The sequence below is a fragment of the Aphelocoma coerulescens genome, chromosome 18, assembly GCF_041296385.1.
Source record: "Aphelocoma coerulescens isolate FSJ_1873_10779 chromosome 18, UR_Acoe_1.0, whole genome shotgun sequence".
In the NCBI taxonomy this organism is placed as follows: Eukaryota; Metazoa; Chordata; class Aves; order Passeriformes; family Corvidae; genus Aphelocoma; species Aphelocoma coerulescens.
In genome coordinates this window covers 1,291,866-1,313,326 of record NC_091031.1, presented here as the reverse complement: position 1 = coordinate 1,313,326, position 21,461 = coordinate 1,291,866, and the positions used below count along the sequence as shown (strand labels likewise).

Below are 21,461 nucleotides of genomic sequence, written 5' to 3'. Positions count from 1 at the left end.
GCGGCCCCGTGAGGGGCGGGGGGGCCGGCGCGGCGATGGCGGCGGCGGGGCCGGAGCTGTGCCCGCACTGCCGCCGGCCCTTCAAGCGGCTCCGCGCCCACCTCCCGCACTGCAAGGCCGCGCCGCGCCCGCCGCCGCCACCGGGATCGCCGCCACCTCCGGGAACGAGCCCCCGCCCGGCCCCCGCCAGCGCACCGGGATCGGCGCCGGCAGCGAGCCCCCAGCCCTCCCCCGCCACCGGCTGCGTGCCGGGGCCCGCCGCAGCGCCAGGTCCCGGCCCGCCCCCCGGTACCGCCCGAGGTCCGGGTGTCGCCACCGCCGGGAGCGGCTCCGGCCCCGGGCAGCCCCGGGAGGCGGCGGCGGAGGGAGGGAGCGAGGGGAGCGCGGAGCCCGCGGTGCAGGACGTGGCCAGGAGCCTGGATTTGCACCCCGAGGAGGTGGAGGATGTTCCCGAGAAGCTGGAGAAGGGGCTGAAGGTGGTGATCCGCAAGCACCGTGCCAGGGTGCTCCGGGAGAAGGAGCCCGGGAGCGGGGCAGGGGCAGCGGGAGGCCGCGGGGCGCCCGGGGGAGGCACCGATCCCGGTCCTGCTCCGCCCCCGCAGCGCCCCAAAACTGCTCCAAAATCCAAGCGCAAGGAGACTCGGAGCCAGGGAGCCGTGGGGAACGGGGCTGGGAGCTCCAAGGGAGAAAAAAGCCGTTTAAAGGCAACAAAGGTACTTCAAGAGCCCCCTGAGAGCAGAAATAGTCCCGGTGACCTTGTCCAGCAGGAGGGGAGAGACAAACCCACGGCAGGAGAGGAGGAGCAGGTGCACCTGGAAGTTGGGGTGGGACATAAAGCCCCCGTCTCTGCTTTGCACCCCAAGAACCTCCATCTGTCACTGACGGAGGCGGTCGGAGCTCACGGCCGGGGGACATTCAAAAATGAGCTCAGCAGCCTGCCGGGGCCGCGGGACAGCGGGGAGCAGATGGACGGAGTGTCCGAGCCCATCCTGAGCCTGGGCAGAGACCCGGGGCTGGCTCTGCTCCACACCCCCAAAATCCAGCCCACCTGTTCATGGCAGGCCTCTGGCAGGAGCACCAGGGCCGGCGCCAGGGGCTTGGAGTGGTTTCCAGACTTGTATCCCGATTATGAAGGGCTGAGGATTTTTCCAGGGAAGCGTTTCCAAGAGGATGTGAGGATCACAGTGGAGACACCAAGGGGCGGTTTCTCGCAGGGGCAACAAGGTAAACAAAAGGCTCTGTGCTGGGATTTGCTGGAATGGCAGCTGGGAATGGGAGAGGAGAGGTAGGGAATGCTGAGCTGCTGGGCTCACCCAGGAAAGGATCCAGGAGAATCCAAGGAGGTTTAACTGCGTCTCCTCCAGCCTGCAGAGCCAATGGTTGATGTGTTTATGGAGGCTGGAGTCAGGCTCTTGCGTGTTTGGGCTGGTGGAGCCCAGGCTTTGTGGGAGAGCTGATTCCCTCTCCTTTTCCAAGCCCAAATTCCACATCGTATCCCAGCTCCCTGCTCCCCACCCAGCACAGGGAGCAGGGACACCACGCTGTGAGCATTGTCACTTGTCCCCCCACAGGTCCCCTCTCGGAGAGGCCCCTGATGGAGGTGAGGCTGGGGGAGCTGCACACCTGGATCAGCACCTGCAACTTCTCTCCCCAGGGGCTGCTGGGAGCAGTGCAGAAAGGTGAGAATTCCTGGCTTTTGGGGCAGATCCATCCCGCTTCCCTGATGTGCTTTATTGGTCCAAATGTCCAGCCCGGATCTTTACAAAGCACAAATCACAGAGTGATGGAATGGTTTGGGTTGGGAGGGACCATAAAGGTGATCCAGTGCCAGCCCTGCCATGGGCAGGGACACCTCCCACTGTCCCAGGCTGCTCCAAGCCCCAATGTCCAGCCTGGCCTTGGGCACTGCCAGGGATCCAGGGGCAGCCACAGCTGCTCTGGGCACCCTGTGCCAGGGCCTGCCCACCCTCACAGGGAATAATTCCTTCCCAACATCCCATCCATCCCTGCCCTCTGGAACTGGGAATAAACAAACATCCCCAACATTTTAGCTTTGGAAAGTTGCATGGAAACAGTGAATTTCCCAAGACCAGCCCATGTCTTCTCCCTTTCCTTTCTCTCCCAACAGCCTGGAGCAGTTACTGTGCCAAATACATCCACGTGAGGCGGGGGGGACCCGCTGGGATCTCCATGCTCCTGGCTGGGTACTGCCTGCTCAGCTATGGCTGGAACTATCAGCACCTCAGTAAGACTTCCTTGGGGTCTTCTGTTTCAGGAGTTCTTCCTTTTGCAGCACTTGGAAAGTCTATTTAGCATTCCTGTTAATTAAAGCTCTGGAATAATTTAAATACTCCCCCCATTTAAGCCTAATCCCAGAGCTGAGAGAGTGGGATTCTCTAGGTGGGCAGAGGAATTTGGTTAATAAAAGTGCTGATAGCAGCTGCTGACTCACAGCTCCTCCCTGGAGAGCTCCGGGATTGTCAGGAGCCCTGTGAAAAGCCTGCTCAAAGCAGAGGGAGGAGATGTTCCAACAGGAGCTCCTGTTCCCTGGATTCCCTGACAAATGACAAGGGATTGGCTGGTGTTTGGGTGGTTGCCCCTTGCAGCACATAAACAGAGAAGCTGCAGTTGGGCTCCTCATCCCAGCTGGAGCCCTCAAACAGATCCCTGTGCTGGCACTGGAATGGTTTTCTCCCTGTTTTTCCAGAGCAGCACCGCTGGCGAAAATACCACTGAGGAGCTGGAGCAGGACCCAAGGAACAGCCACAGCTCCTTGGGAGGCAGCAGAAGCACCCAGGACCGGTATCCCAGCAGGAATTCCCAGCAGCAGAGGCCTGGTTGGGGCTGGAGCTGAGGAGGGGCCGCTTTGCAGGTCCCCTCGTGTAGCAGAGAGGTGACAGGGCCAGCCTGTGCTCACTCCTCCGTGGGTCAGGCAGCTTTTAGTAGTGAGGTAAGAAAGCATTAGAGCCACCCTGAGAGATCTGTGTGGGCAGCAGAGCTCCTGGAGGCTGCAGAGCCCCACATCCCCTGACTGGGACTGACAGCACCTTGTCCTGAGCTGGCATTAGAGAGTATTTGGTCATTCTGCTGTAGCTGAGTGTTGGCACTGAGGGTTGTGGCAGGGTGGACTCCAACCCCAACACCCATTCCCTTTAAATTCAGAGCTGTGCCTGGCCCAGCCCAGTTTGTACTCACCCCTGGTGCTGGTGGGACTGGCCAGGACCTGTATGAAGGCACTGGAGCAGCAGCTCAGACCACAGCGCCCTAATTCCAGGGAAGAAAAATCCATGGGATAAGCTGTTGTGCCCAAGGGGCAAACCCGTGTCTGCAGCAGACAAACCAGGACAGTCAGGAGTGCTAGTTGGAGCCTGCCATTCCCAGACGTGTCTGGGAAAGGGTTGGTCATGTTGCAGGCATGAAGAAAAGCCAAGAATTAAAAGTCTGAGCTCTTTATTCTGCAGAGTGCAGTAGTGCCGTGACAGAGGTGTTGCACCAAAAACTCTCTCACCAGCAATAAAAACCTGTGTGGCTTTTCCTTTCCTGCTTGGGTTGTGATCTCAAACGTGGTGCTTTGTGCCCTCTTCCCAAGGGATGAGCACACCCTCACCCCTGTGCCCAGGATCCTGGCACCAGCCAGTCCTGCCCCCGTTCACACCCTGGGAATGCTGCTGCTGCTGTCCCAGCCTGCCCACGGCCAGCAGCGGGAAGTCCCGATTCCCATTGCATGGAGTGATTTCTGTGCAGCCTGTGAGCTGGTGCTGGGCAAACCCCGCTGGCTTCTCTGCTCCAGCAGCTGCCCCGGTGCCGTCTCCGTCGTGTTGTGTGGTGTCCTCCTTCCCTGGTCCGTGTGGGAGCACTGCAGTCACTTCCCCAGCAGCGTTTCCAGCGGAGTCCTCCCGCTCTCACCGGCACGGACTGGCTGATCCTCTCTGGGGACACAGGGAATGGGTTTGTGCTGCATCAGCCACTGCCACGTTCCCACACGTTCGTTTTGATCCCATTTCCAGTGGAGTGGCATCATGGAAACAGCACCCCCAGATCTCCAACCACACCAAACCTCTGACCCGGAGGGATTTGTTGCTCCCAGGGTTCTCCTGCTTGTTATTATCACTCAAACCCTGCAGTCAGGTTGTTTCAATCCCAGAACATCCTTCCTTCCCTGCTGGTTCCCACCCCACCTCTGGGGGAACATGGCCAAATAACACAGGGAAAGGACATTTCCAGTCCAGGAGGCTGTTTTGGGAGCACTGCAGGAATCTCCACAGCACCTGCTGCCCCTCACCCTCCCTCCAAGGTGAGGCCGCTGCTCCCAGCCCTCCCATTCCCAAAAATCTCTCACCTTGAAGCAGGTGCCTCCTTCCAGCAGGCTCTGTGGGCTCGGGGGGCACCCACTGGTGTCCCACAGATGAGCTGCCAGGTGCTGGGTGACATGTGGAGGTGGCTCCTTGGGTGGCACGTCCTCACCTCCCCTCTCCTCTGCAGCAGCCAGATCCCGCTGTACCAGCCCCCATGGACATCCAGCTTCCTGGGGGAAACGGGGCAGGAGGGGCAGTTGGCAGCTGCTGTCCCACAGGAGCTGGGAGCAGCTGGGGCATCACCCCCACGGGCACAGGGAAAACAGCTTCACCTTGGACGGGTCTGTGCTGCTCGCCATCAGCCCGGCCTTGAGGCTGGAGGGGACACAGAGGACGGGCAGTTACTCCCTGTGCTGCCCCCAGATCCTCCCGAGCCCCTCAGGGACGTCCTGGAGCTGGTACAGGCACCTCCATGGGGACCAGGGTTGTCCCCTGCCCACCCACCGCTGACCCTGAGGTCACCAGCACAGCTTGGGTGTGGGGGTTGCTTAATTCAGACCCTTCAGGTCCTTGTTCCTGACCCTGCAAGGGCCACAGACGCCTCAGAGAGGGGATTTCTCCCCCCCAGCCACATTCCCAGCCTGCCCAGTACGTACTGCACGAATTTGCACTTGGGTCCCTCCGGGCAGAAGCCCACCAGGTAGTTGGCACACATCACCCTCCTCGTGTGCTTGTACTTGCACAGGGGACCTGCCAGGCAGAGGGGACACTCACAGGGACACGGCCTCACAGCGGGGCTGGGGGAGCTCCGCTTTCCCCGCAGCCCCGAGCCCAAATCCCCACCGGGCACCCCCTGCCCTGGCCCAGCTCACCGTGCCTGCAGAAGCCACGGTCGTACCAGGGACAGCCCACGGTGCTGGCGGTGGCACCGGCGTGCAGGAAGGGACAGTCCTTGCTGGTGCACTCACCTGCGGGAGAAGGGGTGGGACATTTGGGACAATGCTCCCTCGAGCCAAACGCGGCGGGAATCGTTCAAGGATGGGCTGGATGGAAGGAACTGGGGTGCCCTGGGAACACCCAGGTTTGGCTGGGCGGGACGGTGACCCTGGCTGCGTGACAGTGGCACTTCTTCCCGCAGTCAGGAGGTGGCATCAGCCGCTTGCTCGAGGCCAGGCCCGAGGGACGCGAGCGCTGGGACGGGAGAGGCTCGGGGAGGGGTGGGAAGAGGCTCCGTGGGCTGCCCAGCCCCGCACCCACCGAACTTGGAGTAGAAATAGCACTCGGGCATCCTGGCGGCATCGTAGTCGTGCAGGAAGTCGCAGCCGTCGCCCTTCTTGCAGAGCCCTCGCAGCCAATGCTTGCACACCGCGGGCTTGGCCCCGCCGTGCCGGGGGTGGCCCTGCACGCCTGGGACAGCCCTGTCACAGCCAGCCTGTCCCCACCGCACCCACAGCCCCGGGGGCAGAGAGCTGCCACCGCCGGTGCTGGCACCACGGGGACACGGGGGACCCTGGCAGCTCGCCCCGGCAGCTTCGCCGGCTGCACCCCTGAGGGGACAACGCCCGGAGCCAGGACAAAAACCACCCGGGTGTTGTGGGAGGGCAGCAAGAGAAGAACCCCAAAAGCCCCCGCAACGCTGTCCCCAGCTTACTGTGCACCCCCGGGAAGGGCAGGGGCCGAGCTCCTCGCTGCTGCTCCACGTCAGCCTTCGAGTCAAACCTGATCCTCTCCACACCAGCCACCAGCTCCTGCATCATCCCTGCTCCGGGAAGAGCCCGCTCCAGCCTGGCACAGGCAGAGAAAGAGGCAGGGAAGCGGCTCCCAGGGCTGGCAGGGACGCTCCCCAAGGAAAACACAGCTCTCCCAAGGGAGCACCACGCTCTGGAGGTCCCCGCAGTCACCCTGGAGCCCACCAACACCCAAAACCCCTCCTATTCCTCCTCCTCCCCAGGCAGAGCTAAACCAGCCCGGCAGCCCCGGAGCGCTGCATTTAGAGAGGGAGGTTGCCCACATCTGATCCCAATTTGCAGCCACGATTGCCTGGTGCCGCAGCTGGGGAGCTCAGCCCCGGGCCCAGCCGGGCCCCCTCAGCCTCCCCGCTCCCACATCTGCTTCTCCTCCAGAAAAAGCGGCTGGGGCTGCCTGGGAGCTGGGTTAACCCCTCACTTCGAGGACTTAAAATGGAGCCAAATATGGTTGGAGTGATGGGATTGAGCGTTCCAGCAGCACAGGATGGATCTGGGTGTGTTTTGGCATGCTTTGGGTGCTGTGAGCATCGCTCAGTGCACAGCAGCAGCACCCCAGGCCTGCTCTCCAGTGCCTGGCAGGACAGACCCACATCCCTGGGCTCCTGGAAGGGGTCACAGCTTGCATCCCAATAAATCATGGAAGCATGGAATGGTTTCTGCTGGAAAGGTCCTTAAAGCCCATCTCGTTCCATCCACAGGCAGGGACACTCCACTGGGCTGCCCAGAAGCCTCTTCCATCCCTGCTTTTGGGCTTTCCCAGGTGCCAGGCTCCAGTAGCACATTCCAGGCATGGCCAGGGTTCCACGGGCTTCCCAGAGCCCACCCGGAGCAGCCCCAGAGCCCCCGGATTAATCCCAGTGCTCCATCCCTGCTCCGTCACGCGGCTCCCGTGGCCACGCTCAGCGCCCGGGGCGCCGTGGGCTGACACGGCCGATGGAGCCCTGCTCCCATTCTGTCACTTGGGATCAAACCACTGGACCAGCGCTGCCAGAGCGCTGCCCGTGGGTGCTGCAGGGTGCTGGGCACCCACTGCCCACCCAGCAGCCGTGTGGGACGTCCCAGGTGCCACCCCGGGGATGTGACACGATGTCACTGTGCCCACCGAGGGGTTTGGGAGGCTGGGGGAGCAGCCTTGCTCCCTGCAGCCGGCACTAGCCGGGCACTGGCGGTGCTGGTGTCACTGCCCACTGGCCCAGGACCCGTGGGACTGTCCCTGTCCTCGCTCCCTCCCGGTGTTCCAGGGCCACCCCCTGTCCGGTGCGGCGGGGCCGTGTCCCGGCTGTGCTCAGCAGCCCCACACACACTTTCTGCCCCATCAGCTCGCGGCACCGCGGCGCTGCCGAGCCCGAGCCTGGAGCCGACAGGCGTCACAAAGATCAGGACGGCCAAGTGACAGTGGCAGGCGGCCCGTGAAGGGTCACCCCAGGGCTTCTCCCCACCCCACAGCCCCGGGGAACGAGGCGGGCAAACCCCAGGGACCGAGCCTCGCTGCTTTGTGCCAGGGCATCCCTAAGGGACAAGAGGAGCCAGGTGTCCCCCAGCAGCCTGGCGACCTCCCAGGTGATAGCGACCAGGGCCATTGGCTCAGGGGGTGGGACATGGGACCCTGGCAGAGGGCAGGGGGGCACGATGACCGGGGCAGAGGCAGCCTGGTGAGCTCAGAGCCTCCAGCTGCAGCTGCTGTTGTTCTCCCCGTCCCAGACAATGGCCCAATGTCCCCTGCCCAGGGTGACAGGACAGGACCCCATTGTGTCCTCACTGTGGCATAGCATTTGCCCGCTCCCCTGGCTTCACCAGGGAGATCCATTTGGGAGGACAGGGGCATGCAGCCCCTCCCAGGGCTGGGAGATGTTGCGGGGGATAAATCATTCCCTCTCTCCAGAGAGGAGAGCCTGGCCAGAGCTCCGTGCTCTCCACCCGCTCAGGGAAGGGCTGTGGGGCTGTTCCTGGCACTTTGCCCCATCTCAGCCCAGCTCCATCCAAGGGGCTGGAGAGGGAAGTCATTCCCAGCACTGGCAGAGCCCCATTTCACCAGTGGCCGAGCTGTGGGAAGCTGGCTGTGGGATGGGAGTGACCTGCCCTGTTCGCTATGCCGGGATCATCCAGGGCCACAGCAGCCCCACGGGGCCGGGAACCCCCAGGGCACCCCTTGGCTCCCAGCCCGTGGGAGCAGGGACAGCCAGTCCTGCCCCCCCAGCACCATCCCCTCCTCCCCGGCTGGCCAGGAGCAGGGCTGGGGGAGGAGAGGGGAGCGTTGGCAGAGCCATCCCTTGGCAGGAGCTGCCTGGCCCGAGGGTCCCAGGCCGGAGCCAGATCCGGCCAGCAGGAGCTCTCCCACTTCCTCAGGCCACGGGCAGAGAAAGCTCGGCCACGGCAGGTGCCCAAACTACGGCCAGCAGCACGGCCAGGGATGGGCAGTGAAGGTGGAGGCAGCAGGACGGGGCTGGGACTGGCGGCAGCACGGGCACACTGGTCCTGCTTGGGCAGCAGGTCCCCCCCTCGTGTCACCCCTCAGGAACCCAGGCCACTGCGGTCACTACCATTTCCTTTTATTCCTTGCATTTGTACATACACGGTATAAAACCTCCTGTCCCAGCCGCCTGCTCCCGGCACCGCCCGGCCCCACCGGGACACCGGAATTCCCTGGCTCCGGTGGCTTCCAGGTGCTCCTCCCACAGGAGACAGACCCACACTTCCATCAGCATCCCTGGAGCTGGCTGGGAGCATCCCTGCGACCCCCGGGCTGGTTAGAGGGTCAAGCATCTGGGATGGATCCATCCATCCATCCGAGGGATAGGGAGCGAGCACCTGCCACGGCACTGGGAGGCTCTTGGTCTGCAGAAAGCCCCCAAGAAACCCAGGAAGCTGGAGCTGCCCATAGTCCCAGGCCACCTCTGAGCTCCAGAGCCAAGTTCTTCCTCACGGGAAATCTTCCCTCGGTTAAAACCAAAAGAGAGTAGAGAAAGGTGAGTACAAATCAGAAAACAGTAAAAACTGTACGGCGGAAAATATATATATATTACTAAAGGGGCTAAAACTCCAAAGGCTCGTCTTGTCAGATCCTAAATCGCTTTACATGGGCAGGGGGCAGGAGAAAGGAGCTAATATCCAAAGTCCAACAGAAAGAACCGAAATCGAGTCTGCCTTCCCCTCCCAGGAAGTGCTGGAGCTCTCTGGGGTCTGACAGACGGCAGGAACGCCCCTGGCCCCGGGAGCAGAGCGCTGTCCTGCTGCAGCACAGAGAGGGAACGAGGCAGGAGTCGAGTGTTCCCCAGTGCCACCCGTTGGGGTGTTCAGCCCTGTGTCCAAACAACCGCAGTGAGAACCAGGCCCTCGGCTCGGCCGCCCGCCTTTATACCCGGATCTCGTCATCGTCTTCGTCAGCGAACGAGAACTCCTTGTCGGGGCGTTTCGGGGGCCCCCCCCGCTGGCTCGGTGGCCTGGGGACGGGGCTGCGCTCCTCAGGCCCCGAGGTGCAGCTGGACGCCGGACTGCTGTCCCTGGGGCTGCGGCCACCGGCGCCGCGGGCCGGGCTCTGGCTCGGCGGGGCCGCCACGGCCACCAGTGGGGAACCAGGCGGGGCGGGCTCCCCCTCCTCCTCCTCGCGGCTCTCCTCCGCGTCGGGGTCTTCGTCCTGCTCCCACTGATCCTTATCCATGATGCTCAGCACGTCCCCGAGCATGGAGGGCCCCAGGTCGATGTGGAAGGACATGATGGACTCGGCGTGCTTCAAGCCCGCCCCGCTCTTGGCCACCACCACGGGCAGGTCCGTGATGTCCCCGAAGTCGCGCTCATCCAAGCCGGGGCTCAGCGGCCCCGCGGCCGCCCCGTTCGGGCGCTGCTGCTCTTCGGGGCTCATCTCCTCGGGCAGCTTCTTCACAGGGCTGGAAGAGAGGCTCTTGGGCAGCTGCCCCGCGCTCCTGTCCACGTCCTTCTCGTTGAGCTGGGGCAGGGACACGGCGTTCTTGACGAAGAGCGCCGAGTCCCGCAGCGAGCCCAGCATGTCGCGCCGGTCCCCGCGCGTCACCGACTGCGAGCGCTTGCTGCTGCGGAAGCGGCGGGACAGCAGGCTGGGCTTGGAGGCGCCCAGCTCCTCTCCCACCTCCGGCACCGGCTCCCCGGCCTTGCTGGTGAGGAAGGAGGTGTCCCCGAAAGCGTCCCCGGCACGCCCCACGTGCATGGTGTGGCGGAAGTCCCCCAGGGGCGCGCTGATCATCTCGGCCGTCAGGTCGGCCCGCGAGCGGCGCTTGGAGTGGGCAGAGTTGGACACGAGTTGCTTGAGGATCGGCATCGTGGTGGCCAGGGGAGGCTGTGCCACGCTGGGTCCCGTGCCTGGTGCTCACAGCTGGGGCTCCACGGCCAGCACCTCACCGGCGTCACGGATGGTTCACTCCTAGGGGAGAGGAAGGAGGGACATGGTCAGGCTTTGAGGACATGGGAGGGCACCAGATTTCATCCCACCGAGCTGCAAACTGTGACCCTGTGCCCACCAGCTGGTTGGTTCTCCCGGGAACTGCCCCCATGCAGGGCATCGTTCCACACGGGACACATCCTCAGGCCCCCCTGAGCTCCCCACACCCCCTGAACAAGCGGGTCCTAGACCCATCCCTGGAGCAGAGAGAACCTCAGGAGAAAGACCTGGGCACAGAAATCCCTCCGGATGATCCCTGACCCTGTGCCCCACATGAATGGGCACCAAAAGAGATGCAGGGCACCATGGGCACCCTCTGCCCCCTCCTCATGCAGCCCCAGCCCGCTGGAGAGGGGCACAGCAGCTCCAGCCCCTGCGAGCTGCACGCTGAGAAGATGCCTGGGATTTTTTTTTTTTTTAATTGGAAGAAAGCAGGGAGGAGCAGACGCCAGGAGGAATTGGAAACAGACGGCAGGAAGTGTGTGAGGAGGGCCTAGAGCCCCCGGGAGGCACCGCCAGCCGAGCAGGGGGACGGGGGGACCAGGATGGGGACCCCTTCATGCTCGGCAGGATGGGGACGTGGGGACACAGCTTTGCTGCTGTCCTGGAGCCCCCCAGAACCCCCCGTGCTGCTGCTCGGAACTGAGCCCACCCGTGGCCGTCCCCACCCTTCCCGGCCACCTCATCGTCACCACTGTGACTCAGAGGTGACAGAAACGACGAGGGCTCCGGCTGACCAGAATGTGAAGGGGCACTTCACTCCTTCCCTGGGCCACCTCGGGGCCACTAGCCGACCTGTCCAGCCCAGCGCCCGTAGCCACGCAGGAGGGGACAAGGACAGCGACTGTGTCCCTGCATCCCGTGGCGCCAGGCAGCCCCAGGTGGTCCCGGCAGAGGCTGCCGGGGAGGAAGGGCTCGTGGGCGCCCGCTTCCTCCCTGCGGGCACCGCCGGCGACACCGCGCCCCGTGACACGCACGGGAAGGGCCGGACGTGTGTCCTCGGAGCGAGCCTCGGGGCGGGGGCCACGTCCCGCCCGGTGCCCACCCGGCCCCAGGGTGCAGCTGAAAGCGAGCCCAGGGGTCCACCCCCCCTTCCCTCCCCACACCCACCCTGAGACACCCCGCTGTCCCCACAGGAGCAGCAGAACCTCAGGCAGGCTGTGTCCGGGCAGGATGGACTCTGGCCCCACGGTGGGGCAAAGTCCCGCTGCCCAACCCTCCCGTGCACGGGTCCCGGATGGACCCGGCCAGGGTAGGAGTGCCCCGTGGCACGGCACCGCTGGCACACGGCCACGCTCCCTGTCCAGCCCTGTGCAGGATCCCACCACCCCAGGGGGGCACAGCCCGAGCCCCCTCGGCAGGACGGCCACCCAGGGCGATGATGGCACATGGCGGGGCCGGCTGGAGGAGCCCCCAGTCCATTCCCAGCAGCCGGGGGAAGCCAGCAAGGAGCCACACCCGCTTCCCCGCACCTCAAACCAGGAGCCGGGGGAATTCCTTCCGCCCTCAGCCAACGCAGATGAGCAGCTCGCTGGACCCTGCTCCCTGTCCGGGATCTCCCGCACGCCCGGCCGGGCACGTGTGCATGGCACGAACGCTTCCCCTTTCCAACGTCTCCTTCCAGGCCAGCATTCCTCCAGCCTTTGGTTTTCCATAAAACAAACACTCCCGGCGAGCTCCCCAGCTGGGCCAGGCAACCGTGCTGCTGATTTAGGCCATCTGGGGACTGTCCCTCCCTTGTATTTAGATTTCGGGGCCAAGTTCAGCATTTGTGAGATACTTTGCAAGCCGCAGCAAAGGGGCCACCGGGAGGTTGGAGCGGGACCGGCCGGGCCAGCAATGCTCCACCACCGTCACAGCCTCCAAACCAGCACCGTGTCCCCCTCCCCTGAACGCTGCAGCCCACAGAGCCTCTGCACAGCAGCCAAAATCTCCCCCCATTCCTCGATGTTTCGCTCCCAGCTCGCCCCGAGAGGCAACGGCAGCACAGATGGACACTGCTGCCCACACAGCCCGGCCCAGGGGAGCTGGACACAGAGCCCTTTTCTCCTCCTCTCGCTCGGGGAGAGCAGATCCTGTGACATTCCCGCTGCTGGCGCTTTCACAAAGGAAACCAGGCCAGGGAGGCATCTCTGGTGCTGCCTTTCCAGCCACCTACCAGGGGAAGCTGCTGGTAACCCGAGAGACTTCGCAGGCACCATCCCAGGGCAGTGAGCCCAGAGCAGAGCCAAGCCCCAGCAGGGCTTTGGGACAAGGGGAGGGGACAGGACCTGCACACACGGGTCGAGGACAAAGGGAGGTAACTTGTACTGACAGCCCTGTGCTGCTTCCCACCTGCCCTCGGAGCCCCTTGGGATCACAAGCTCCGAGGAGTGAGAACCTGAAGGGCCCAGGGACACGACTGTCCCTGTAAGTGAATGTCTGCTTGTAGGACAGCACAGAACTGGGACAGCCCTGGCCAGGCCCACGTGCCCTGATGGTGCAGGCTTCCCACGAGACCCCCGCCCCCCCAGTCCTCTTCATCTCATCCCGCTCAGCATCAGTCACCCGTGGGGACCAGAGGGAAAGTGGCTCAAAGAAGGAGGCCAGCGAACGAGTGCACACAGGAGAAATGCCGAGTCCAGCCACATTCCCATGCATCCTGCCCCCAGCTCTTCCCGCTCACAGGCTGGGAAAGCCAAACTGGGAAAGCATCCTGGCCGGCCCAGCCGGCTCCAAACGAGCTCCCCGGCTTCGCCATGCAGAGCCCCCCAGGCAGCACCCCGAGATCAGAGGATGCTCTCCCCGCCCTGTCGGGCGCTGGGGCAGGGGCTGTGCTGGACTGGTCGGGTCCCCCACACTGCCCAGGGCCAGGGAGAACCCGCACACGGGACAGGGAGACCCCGCCTGCTCAGCCCCACTTTCGGGTGCGCTGCCCCTCGGGGATCCTTTCATCCTTTGATGTTGGAGCCTGGCAGACAGCAGCTGGAGACAGGGCACGGATCACACCCTGCCACCGCCGGCCCAGGAGGGGATCAGCCGCTGTCACACCCTCTGTCGGGCTCCCCAGCGAGTCTTCCCAGGGCCTGGGGGCAGACGGTCCTGTCAGTGCGGGCAGCCCCGGCGCCCCGGTGACCGCCTCCACCCCGGCGTGGTGACAGGTCTGGTCCTGTCCCTGGCATCGCCACGCCGCTGCAGCGAAACCGTGGGATGCACGGAGCAGCCTCTGGAAGTGGAAAAGCCACTGCCAGCGAGCATCAGAGCCGGGGGATGGAGAGATGATGGCATACGGGGCGGGAGGAGAAGCTTGGCTCTCGCCAGGGCTCTCGGCACACAGAGCAGCACCAGGCTGGGAACTCACCGTCAGTGCCAAAAGCAGAGAAGTGCTCCCCGAGGGACTGCCAGCAGCCAGGAGGTAGCCAGAGTTCAGCAAGGAACTATTGGCAGGACACGCCAGAACACGCACAGGACCATAAATCCTCCAGCTGTGGGGCCACGAACCAGCCCGCGGCTCTGCAGGGCCAGGAGGGGACTTTTCCGGGGGGAAAGGTTATCTCCTCGCTGGCCCTGGCTCTGTCTCTCGCAACAGGGGCCGGCCGGGGTTCGACAGGATACCGGGGCTGAACAGACCTCCCGACCTGCGCCGGGCTCCGGATTCCTGCGGTTTCGCTGGGGTGGACGGGAAGTAAACAGGCAGACTTCCCACAGCGCGGCCACGGCTCCCTACCTGCCCGGGGCCCGCAGCCCGCAGCCGGCCGGCTCGGGGGCCCAGGGCGGCTGTTTGTGCACAGCACAAAACCCAGCGAACAAAGGGAGCGAGCGGCACGGTCAGCACAACGCCGGGGCTGGCGCTGGGGGCCGGGGAGGGAGCCCCGCGGCCGCTCAGCCCGTGGCGCGGAGCCGGGAGGCTGCCCCGGGCATCGGGGCTCAGCCGAGGCTCGCTCTGCACCCCAGACCCAAACACACGGAGCCTCCTCGGTGCTAAACCTCAGCTGGAGTCGCTCCACGGTTTCCGAGGGAGCTGCGTCCAAAACAGATTTGTTTACTGCGTGCCCGGCTCGGGGGCGAGCCCTGTCCTGGGTGCAGAGATCGCACGCTGTGCCTCAGTTTCCCCCCACAGCCCATTAACGATCCCTTTAAAACAGCTCTCCTGCTCTATAGATCCCAACTCGCTTTGGAACAGCCTTCCTGATCCATAGATTCGGCGCTTGGAAACATCTATACTTCCCGCTGCTGCCGGGGTCAAACCGGGGCGGCGTGGGACGAGTCCAGCGCCCCACGAGCGGTCGCTGCCCACCGAGCCCGAGTTCTACGGGCACCGGAGCGGGTCTGGGAGCCAGTCCCGTGCCCAGAGCTGGCAGAGCCGGGCAGGTCCCTCTCTCCGGGGCACCCGTGGCAGCGGCGTGTGCCGCCCGGGGACGGGCAGCAGGACGGAGGGCAGGCTGCGGTCAGCCGGGACTCCCGAGCCCTGTCCGGAGCCACCGGGGGGATGAACGGGACGGGGATTTCGGGCAGCTCTGACTCAGCACCCGGCGGAGCCCAGCCCCGGCCAGCCCCGGGGTGCCGCTGGACCCGCTCCAGCGCGGCGAGGATCCACCTTCCCGAGACGGGCCGCGGGCAGCCACCGCCCCGGCCGCGACCACCGCTAGCTCCGGCCACCGCCACCCCCGCGCAGGGCTCGGCGGAGCCGCGGGCGAACGGGCGCCGATCGCCGGTGGGGCGGGGTGAGCCGGGCCGGTGCCCCGCGCTGGGCAAACAGCGCTCCGCATCCTGTTAACCCCTTCGCCCACCCGCGCCGCGCACCGGCCCCACGGCCCGGCGGGGAACGAGGCGGGGGGCCCCGGCCGCCCCTCTGCCCGGTACCGGAGCGCGGCAGCGCCGGGGACCCCGCCCGCCCGCCGGACAATAGCCGAGCCGAGCGCCGCGGGCTCCCCCCACGCCGGACTGAGCCGGGCCGGACCTGGCCGAGCGGAGCCGAGTGTCTCCAGGCCGCCGCGACCCCCGGAGCCCCGGTGTCCCCCCTCCCCGGTACCTGCTCGCCCGGGCCCCGCCGCCGCCGGTCCATGGCCGCGCCGCGCCGGAACGGAGCGCCCCCCGCCCCCCCCGCGATGACATCATCGCCCCGCCCGGGCCAATGGCACAGCGCCACGTCACGGGGCTGTCCCACGCCCTCCATTCAAACCCGAGTGGGGCGGGGGGGGGGCGATCCTTGTCCCCGGCACGGCCCCGCCCGGGGGGTCCCAAGGGAGGGGGGGACATGAGAGGGGTCATGAGCGGGGGCTCGGCACCTCCCGGGGGGATGAAGGGAGCGGCGGGAGCGGCGGTTCACAGGTCCCTTCCCGCCGGGGGTCACGAGTGGGGTCCCCGGAGGCAGAGCAAGGAGCTGGCCGCACCCCTGGCAGAGCGGCGGGGTTGAGGTGACGGTGGGTGACCGACTCTAATTAATTACGGGGAATTAAGAGCTCACGGAGATGCCAAAATGACGCGGCTTCAGCCCCAGGGCAGCAGCGATGTCCCCGTTCCACCCGTGACCGTGACACCCACGAGGCTGCACCCACCTCCCTCCACTGTCCCCATCTCCCTGTCCCCAGCCAGTCCCACTGCTCGATCCCTTTTGGGGGGCTGTGGGATCCCTCCAGGCCGTGTGTGGGTTGGGTGGGCGGTGGCCAGGACACGATGACAGGGGCTCTGTGGCCACCCCAGAGCTCCAGAGCTGGTGCTGGTGCGGGGCTCTACGGCCCCAGGGATGGATCCATGGCCACCCCGGCCCTGGCGGCGAATTCCATGATCATCCCAGCCCCACTGACACTGAGCTGAAAGGGAGAGTGCTGGGCTGCACAGCCGCTCGCTCACGGGGATTAAGACAAAACCTTTGTGGGAGAAAAGGGGCGGGAGAGCCGAGATTATCCCGAACCTGCCTAATGCAGCGTTTCTTGGCTATTCTGGAGCATCTGGCGTCTCTGTGGAGGGAGGCAGGGGGGTGTGGCGAGTGGGGTGCTGGGATGCTCTGGTCATGCAGCTCTTGGGGTGCTGGGACACGACACTGTGAGGTCCGGAGGTTTCTCACATCGCTGGTGCAAGGAGCTCCAGTCCCCGATCCCGGGGCCCGCTGGGTGGGCAGCACCGGGCTCTGGCATGGCTCATCTGGGGCTGACGCTTCCCTCCACGGGAAGGGAAGTGGTGTGACCGCGGAGCTGGCACTCTGGCGGGCGGTGAGGGCCAGCGTGGCACAGCGGAGATGCCGCGATTGGCACCCAGGGCACAGCCTCTGCCCCCAGCCCGGGTGTCCAGCACCCTCCCTCTCACGCCTGTCTCCATCCTGGGCTGTGCTGCTTCCTCCAGGGCCGTTTCCATAGCCCATTTTATTGGCAAATTTTACTTTCCATACAGGGAAACTGAGGCCAGAGGCAAAGCCCTGGGCCCGCAGCTGAGCAGGGGGCCCCTGGGAGCCACTGCTGGATGCAACAGTGGGTGAGGAAGAGGAGGAGAGTTTGCCCCAGCCCCCAGAGGCAGCTCGACCCACTCACGTGGAGACACAGTGTGTATTGGGAGGCTGGTGGGACACCGGTGCAGCGCTGCTCGCCTCACCTGACGCTGTCATGGGAGCGTGGAGATGGCTGAGACAGCGCAGTCGGGAGGGATTAACATCACCCGGCTGGTGGGAGCCGCCGGGAAGGCTCCCGCGGGCTGGCCTGGCTCCGGCTGGGAAGAGCAGGCACCCACTCAACTTGAAAAACTGCCTGGGAGAGACGGGCCCCCGCCGCTTTCCCCGCCGCGCAGAGCCCCGCGGCTGCAGCCGGCCCTGGGCAGGAGAGGTCGGGGTGCGGGGCGGCTCCGGAGCACGGATCGCTGCCGCCCTTCCTCAGCCATCGCCGGCTCCTTTCGCTGCTTCTCAGCAGCTTTTGAAAGCAGAGAAGAAAAAAAAAGAAAAGGCTTGAAAAGCACTTTGAAAAGCAGGGCAGGGAGAAGCGCCCGAGCTCCCGGCAGCCCCATCCCCTCCTCCTGCTGCCAGCGCCTGCCAGCTTTGTCTGCCGACGCTGCCGAGCCAGCGGGGAGCTCTCCCTGAGCCCCAGTCTTGGGGATCACTGTCCGGACACCCCAGGGTGCCAGAACAAAGCACTGCCGCCACGGCCTTCCCCCCAAATCCCTCCAGCCCCAGGCCCAGCGCTGGCTGCTGCCAGAAACCTCCCCAGTAACCCCCACCCGCAGCTCCCCACCCACAACCGGGGGGTTCGGCCCCTTCCCCACACCGTTCACCCGGGGCTGGGCAGTTACCCAGCGAATCCTGGCAGGATGCTCTGCCCGCTCCCCGCTGTCACCTCAGCACCCAGGGGTGCCCAGGTGGGCACCGGCACGAGCTGGGCGCAGGTGGGACCCTGCCGTGGGCAGGTTCTCTGTGCAGCCTCCCACCTTTCCCGGCTGGAGCCCTCTCCTGGCCAGCAGTGCCAGGGAATGGGCTCCCCCAACCCGCTGAAACCGTCACCCCGATGGGCTGCGGCCATCCCGGCCTCTCCCAGGACAGCTGGCTCTCCAGCCTGGAACAAGGTGACATTTAATGTCCCTTCCAACCCAAACCATTCCCTGATTCCATGATCCCACCTGGAGCATGGCTTCTGCAGCGCCCATGGAAAGCCCCCGCCCTGGCACAGGGACCCCTCCAGCGGGGTGGGACAGGGGGCACAGACCTGGGTCCATCCTCGCCGTCGCTCTCCTCTCCTGCCACCCCCGGCACGGAGCAGTGCCCCAGGCACTGGGGCTCTGAGGATGCGCCGAGTCCCGTCTGGCCCCCGGCATGGCAGGAGGGGCTGTCCCTGTCCCCAAGGCCCAGGGCAAGGGAAAGGTGGGGACATGACACACTTGGCTCTGTCCCAGGAGCTGGCAGGGAACCGGAGATATCTGGAGGACAGGGAGAGCCCAGGCTGCGGGGCTGCTCCTAAAAGAAATGAATTAAAACAAATCGCAGGTTTCAGCCCAGCTTTACTGGTCACAACCCTCATTTTTGGCACATCAGCATTTCTCCATCGCACCTGGAGCAGGGAGCAGCTCCTGCTCCAATGCTGCCCTGTTCACCCAGCAAGGTCTGGGGGTGCCTCATCTCCCCTGTGCCCCACTTTGGCTCTCCCAGCCCTGACAGCGAGTGCTGCTCTGCCCTTGGGAAAACCGCAGGCCAGGGAGCAGCACTCGGGAGAAACGTCAAGGCCGATTTGGTCCTCGGGGACTGATCGGTGCTGACAGCTCGCCCTGCCCCGCTGCGGCACAGAACAGCCTGGAGAGCACTGGGAATGGGAATGAGCAGCCCACACTTGCCTGGAGGGGCCAGGATGGTGGGGAGGGACTTTGGGAAAGAGCTGGTTCAAAGTGGAGGTGGGAGAGAGGTGGTCGTGCTCAGTCTTCCCCTGCGAGCCTGGTTGATTCCACTCCTTCTGTTCCATGGGGAAACTGAGGCAGCACAGGTGAGCAAGAGCTCTCACGGTGCCACTGGCACTCAGCCCATCCCTGCTGTGCCCCAGCTGGGCCCTGTGCCCTGCACAGCGTCCCTGGGAGCAGAGGCCCAACCCTCTGCCGTGGAAGGATGTGGGATCTGTCCCGCTTCCTCAGGCGCTGCATCCCTCAGCCGTGGGAAACCGCGGGCTCCAAGGGCTCCTCCTGCCTTTGCCACCGTCGCTGCCGCGGGGCTCGGGCGCTCCGGCCACAGCCACGCCGGCAGTGTCACCTCCCGGCACGGTGCCAGCATCAAACCTGCCAGAGGTGTGGCTGCACCCTCCGGCTCCTCCTGGCAGCCAGGGACGAGCTGGGTCAGGGCAGGTGAGCGGGGCCTGGGCCCTGCTTTGCCCCAGAGATCCCACACAGATGGGATCCAGGACCTGTATTCCCCTATTCCCACAAGGAACTCAGTGCTCGCTGCTCGCAGGGCTGGCACCTCCCTCACAGCAGGGCCCATCCCTCACCCAGGGATCAGCCCCGACACCGGGAGCGTCCCTGGCACAGGGAATGTCCCTTCCCTGCGTGGTGTTCCTTGCACAGGGAACTCGCCTGTGCTGCTCGACTCCCCAGACCTGCTCTGCCCCGTGGCTCCGCCGGCTCCGTGTCACAGCCCCGGTGGCAGGAAGGTCCCTCTTGCACAAGCCGGGACGCCTGGGGCCACACATGAGGAGCAGGATTTGTTCAGCCAGACACAGAATCCCCTCTGTCCCACGTCACTGTCCCCACGAGCGGGGTGTTGGGGCTCTGGGCGCTGCCCAGGAGGGGACGGGCACCCATGCGTGCTGCGCTGCCTTGGGCACTGGGTCTAGGTAGGTCAGAGGAGTTACCCACCAGCAATGCCCTCTGCTCTGGGGACACCGTGAGCCAGCGTAGGGACAGACGGTGACTGTGGCTCAGCAGCAAGGCCACCACTGCAGCCCAGTTCTCCCAGTCCAAGGGGGGGCTGCAGCACCAGATCCCCAAATGCAGCACCTGCACAACGCTCCCCTGGTAGCCCCTTGCCCACACCAGGGTGAGGGTCCCGGGATGTGGCTCCCAGGTGCTGTGACAGGGACTGTGCAGACCTCACAGCCCTGGCAGCCCCTGGCATGGAGCTGGTGCTTTGCCAGCGCTGTCGGCAGCTGAGCCCTCCCCACCCCCAGCCCCCGCTTTCACTGCCAGGGGTGACGGGTGATGAAACCTGAACGCGTCACCTGGATTTTCCTGCCAGGCCTGAAGGGCAGAACAAGAGAGGGCGGCTGTGAACCAGCCCAGAAGCCATCCCCAGTGCCAGGGCTGCTGCTGGCAGTGCCCAGAGTGCCGGTGCAGTGCGGTCTCCTGTCCCACCACCCCATTCCCCAGCAGCTCCAGACCCCACTGCAATGGGAACACGCAGGACACGGCCACCACAGCTCCCTGCACCCTTCTGGGCTCTATCCAGCACCTCTGCACCCTTTCCCCAGGTCCTTCCCCAGTGCCACAGGGCTGCCACCAGCCCATTGGGGCAGCAGGACACACGGACACATCGCACCGGTCCTTTCTGCGGCAGAGCACGGTGACAGAGAGAGGACACGCTTATCCTCAGGCTGTTTATTGGCATCTCCCTCGGCTCAGCCCGGGCGCCACGGCCCTGCCGGGCTGGTGCTGGCTCACCCATAGGCACTGCAGGGGCTGTGCTGTGCAGACACCCCCAAAACAGCCACAGCCAGGGACCCCCCGGGCATCAACACCCCCAAGTGCCCTCAGGTCTCTGCACAAAACCCCATTAAAAAGCCCCAAACCACCAGAAATGCCAAGGGGAGGCTTCAATCGCCTCATCCAAGTCCTCACCAGAGCCCCCGAGGTGCAAAATCAGGGGGGTTGAGCACCACGTGCACCCCGCCGGGGCTCTCCTGGGGTTTCAGTCCTGGGTTCTCCTGGGGGGCTGTGCTGGGCCAGGCACAAAGGAGGGGAGGAATGAATTGTCCCCTGGGATCCTTCCCCCTTCTCCCAAAAGCTGTGAGGGTCCAGACTGGGGGTTCAAGTCCAGAGGTTTTAAGATCAGCAGAGCTCCTCTCGCCCTCCGCAGTCAGGGGTCTCCGTGTCACCTCTTGTCCCCAGGTCCAGGGGGAGCCACAAGTGGAGGGGCCAGGGTTTGGCACGGCAGGAGCCCCTCACCCAGCCCCCAGCACCCACTGGAGTCCGGCAGCAGGTCTGGGGCAGCCCCAGCAGGTGCCAAGGGCGATGTCGTTGCGCCCCGAGCCCCCCGCCCCACCTCGTCCGAGGGGTCCGTGACACAGAAGCTTTGGCCAAGGAGGGGACCTGGGTTTGCTCCCCAGTCCCAGGGACGGCGCTTGGCATCCAGCTCCGGTGCTGCCGAGAAAGCGGAAAACTCCTGGAGCCTGGGGCTGCTCCCCTTCCTCCTCCTCCTCCTCCTCCTCCTCCTCCTCCTCCTCCTCCTCTTCTCCCTCTCTCTGCTTTTTCCTTTTCTCTTAATTTCTTGGGGCTTTTCTTTTGTTTCTTTTTTTTTTTTCTTCTTCCTAATTTTTCCCCCCCTCTCCTGTTGTGTTTTCTTCTGTTTAAATA

General features: G+C 65.0%; 3 protein-coding genes across 8 annotated transcripts; 1 reads left to right on the top strand and 2 right to left on the bottom strand.

Moving 5' to 3' along the window:
• Nucleotides 1-12: 12 nt before the first annotated feature.
• On the top strand, nt 13-3,535 carry MTNAP1 (mitochondrial nucleoid associated protein 1). 3 transcript variants are annotated; one of them, XM_069032653.1, is made up of 5 exons: nt 13-476; nt 603-1,224; nt 1,572-1,679; nt 2,129-2,245; nt 2,708-3,535. In XM_069032653.1, the coding sequence occupies exons 1-5, from the start codon at nt 36-38 to the stop codon at nt 2,734-2,736; spliced, it is 1,317 nt and encodes a 438-aa protein (XP_068888754.1). In that variant the 5' UTR covers nt 13-35; the 3' UTR covers nt 2,737-3,535. The 3 variants fall into 3 exon arrangements, with proteins under 3 accessions (XP_068888754.1, XP_068888752.1, XP_068888753.1); XM_069032651.1 differs by having other exon boundaries at nt 13-1,224; XM_069032652.1 differs by lacking the exon at nt 2,129-2,245 and having other exon boundaries at nt 13-1,224.
• CPSF4L (cleavage and polyadenylation specific factor 4 like) lies at nt 3,434-6,271 on the bottom strand. Of its 2 annotated transcripts, XM_069032654.1 has the most exons (7): nt 5,947-6,271; nt 5,553-5,702; nt 5,168-5,263; nt 4,952-5,045; nt 4,628-4,670; nt 4,340-4,525; nt 3,434-3,929 (listed from the first exon to the last, which is right to left on the bottom strand). In XM_069032654.1, exons 1-7 carry the CDS (start codon nt 6,050-6,052, stop codon nt 3,903-3,905), a joined length of 702 nt encoding a protein of 233 aa, XP_068888755.1. In that variant the 5' UTR covers nt 6,053-6,271; the 3' UTR covers nt 3,434-3,902. The 2 variants fall into 2 exon arrangements, with proteins under 2 accessions (XP_068888755.1, XP_068888756.1); XM_069032655.1 differs by lacking the exon at nt 4,628-4,670.
• Nucleotides 6,272-8,576: 2,305 nt separating this feature from the next.
• Nucleotides 8,577-15,543, bottom strand: CDC42EP4 (CDC42 effector protein 4). Of its 3 annotated transcripts, none has more exons than XM_069032749.1 (2): nt 15,466-15,543; nt 8,577-10,436 (listed from the first exon to the last, which is right to left on the bottom strand). In XM_069032749.1, the coding sequence occupies exon 2, from the start codon at nt 10,332-10,334 to the stop codon at nt 9,396-9,398; it is 939 nt and encodes a 312-aa protein (XP_068888850.1). In that variant the 5' UTR covers nt 10,335-10,436; nt 15,466-15,543; the 3' UTR covers nt 8,577-9,395. The 3 variants fall into 3 exon arrangements, with proteins under 3 accessions (XP_068888850.1, XP_068888852.1, XP_068888851.1); XM_069032751.1 differs by lacking the exon at nt 15,466-15,543 and adding an exon at nt 15,394-15,414; XM_069032750.1 differs by lacking the exon at nt 15,466-15,543 and adding an exon at nt 11,565-11,638.
• Between the last annotated feature and the right edge of the window lie 5,918 nt (nt 15,544-21,461).